At 53.9% G+C, this 2,102-nt stretch overlaps 1 protein-coding gene across 1 annotated transcript; it reads right to left on the minus strand.

The window, feature by feature from the left end:
- Nucleotides 1–637: 637 nt before the first annotated feature.
- On the minus strand, nucleotides 638–1,645 carry EIF3F (eukaryotic translation initiation factor 3 subunit F). Its single transcript, XM_077490483.1, has one exon. It carries the CDS (start codon nucleotides 1,628–1,630, stop codon nucleotides 776–778), a length of 855 nt encoding a protein of 284 aa, XP_077346609.1. The 5' UTR covers nucleotides 1,631–1,645; the 3' UTR covers nucleotides 638–775.
- Between the last annotated feature and the right edge of the window lie 457 nt (nucleotides 1,646–2,102).

The following is a 2,102-nucleotide window of genomic DNA, read 5'->3' on the forward strand; positions in this document are numbered from 1 at the left end:
TCTACCCCATTCTTCTACAGCTCCCCTCCATGTCCTTCACCCACCCCCCCCTTCTTCTCCGGCTCCCTGTCCTCCTCCTCCTCCACCCCCCCTCTGTGCCCTTCTACCCCATTCTTCTACAGCTCCCCTCCATGTCCTTCACCCACCCCCCCTTCTTCTCCGGCTCCCTGTCCTCCTCCACCCCCCCCTGTGTGCCCTTCTACCCCATTCTTCTACAGCTCCCCTCTGTGTCCTCCCCCTGTTCTTCTCCGGCTCTCTGTCCTCCTCTTCCTCCACCCCCCCTCTGTACCCTTCTACCCCATTCTTCTACAGCTCCCCTCCATGTCCTTCACCCCCCCCCCTTCTTCTCCGGCTCCCTGTCCTCCTCCTCCTCCTCCACCCCCCCTGCGTGCCCTTCTACCCCGTTCTTCTACTGCTCCCCTCCGTGTCCTTCATCCCGCCTTCTTCTCCAGCTCCCTGTCCTCCTCCTCCTCCACCCCCCATATCCTTCTCCCCGTTCTTCTACGGCTCACCTCTGTGCCCCCCCCCCCCTTCTTCTCCAGCTCCCTGTCCTCCTCCTCCATCCCTTTCTTTTTTTTTTTTTTTTTTTTTTTTTTTTTTTTTTTTTTTTTTATATTTTTACATTTTTTTATTTTTTTTTTTAATGGAATTGTAACTTTCTGCCAATATATATAAAAAAAACGCTCGGTGACACAGTAGGGTCACCACCACACACAGGTGAGGCCGGGCCATATTGTCCAGGTCGCAAGCGGAGGATTCCCGGGAGTGTCCCTTCTCACAGGTTGAGGAGCTTCTCATTGAGAGCGATCTGAGATTGGGTGAGGTTGGCCAGGTAAGTGACCATAAGCAGATCATTAATGTTGCTGTTGAGCATGGTCTCAAAGTCCTCGGGGCTGATCTTGGGAACTTGGTTCACCAGGTCCATCAGGAACCTTCCCACCGTGTTGTCCGCTGTGATTTTACCAGACAGCACATCCTCCGCATACTGCAGCACAGTGGCCAGAGACTCCAGTAGGCGGCTTCCTGCGGACCCCACTTGCTCGAGGTCAGTGGTCAGGCCGATGGAGCGGTTGGGGTTGAAGCAGGTTTTGGTAATCAGATCAACTCCAATCCTCTCCGTGTCATAGTAGATGTTTTGTACGGTCAGCGGGGTGAACATCACCCCCATCGTTTTACCGGGAACACCCATCGGTGTGCTGATATAGGCTTTGATGTTCATGCGGCCCCCCTGCAGACTGGTGTCTACAGTCATGTGGATGGGGTTGGTGGCCTCCCGGCTGTAATACTCGTGGATGAGTACGGAATGTTCAGTGATGTCATTTCCTGTGGCGTACCAGCCCATGATCTGCTCGGTGGAGGTGACTTTCTTGTGAAGCTCGTACATATTTTTGGCAAATTCCATGTCCACCGCCACCTCGTCCTCGGACTCATTATGGGGGACAGAGAAGCAGTTGGTGATTTCCACTGAATGTTTATCTGTCGTTCCTAGCAGAGTCCCGATCACCCGGATCGCCCCCTCGTTCCTCCGCTCATAGCTGTCCACTATGGAGGCGAGGACCACCGGGTGCACCTTCACTACCGGGCCGTTCAGAACCACCGGAGCCCCGGAACTCGTCCCCGGAGCCGCCATTACTGTGTGCGGAGAGAAAGCCTCCTCCATCCCTTTCTGTGTCCCTCTACCCCGTTCTTCTACGGCTCCCCTCCGTGTCCTTCACCCCCTCCCCGATTTTCCAGCTCCCTGTCCTGCGCCCTCCTCATCCCCACAGCCGGCTTCCCTCCTCTCCCACCAGCTGTGGGGATTTGTCAGGATGGAGAGCGGAAGGAGGGACCAGTCATTTACCAGCTGCTTCCTTTTCTGAATTGGATACAGTAACCTGCGTGTTACTCTGCTAAGATTATGATTGGACAGGAGCCGCTGTCTCCTCTCCAATCATCTTCACTGCTGAGAAAGGCACTGAGGAATCTCTGTCCTCAGTCCCTTTCCCTGACTCAAAGAGGAGATGTCAGGGGTCTGTTTAGACTCCTGATATCTCCAAAGTCCCCCCCCCTCCCAACAAGGTTGATTAAAAAAAAAAATGCAAAAAAAAAAAAAAAAAAAAAGA

Source organism: Lithobates pipiens, unplaced genomic scaffold (genome assembly GCF_037356315.1).
Source record: "Lithobates pipiens isolate NorthernLeopardFrog02 unplaced genomic scaffold, aLitPip1_a1.2 Scaffold_19, whole genome shotgun sequence".
In the NCBI taxonomy this organism is placed as follows: domain Eukaryota; kingdom Metazoa; phylum Chordata; class Amphibia; order Anura; family Ranidae; genus Lithobates; species Lithobates pipiens.

Bases quoted from the DNA above. Each gene is read 5' to 3' on its own strand.
- EIF3F (XM_077490483.1), bottom strand. From the start codon at position 1,630: ATGGCGGCTCCGGGGACGAGTTCCGGGGCTCCGGTGGTTCTGAACGGC.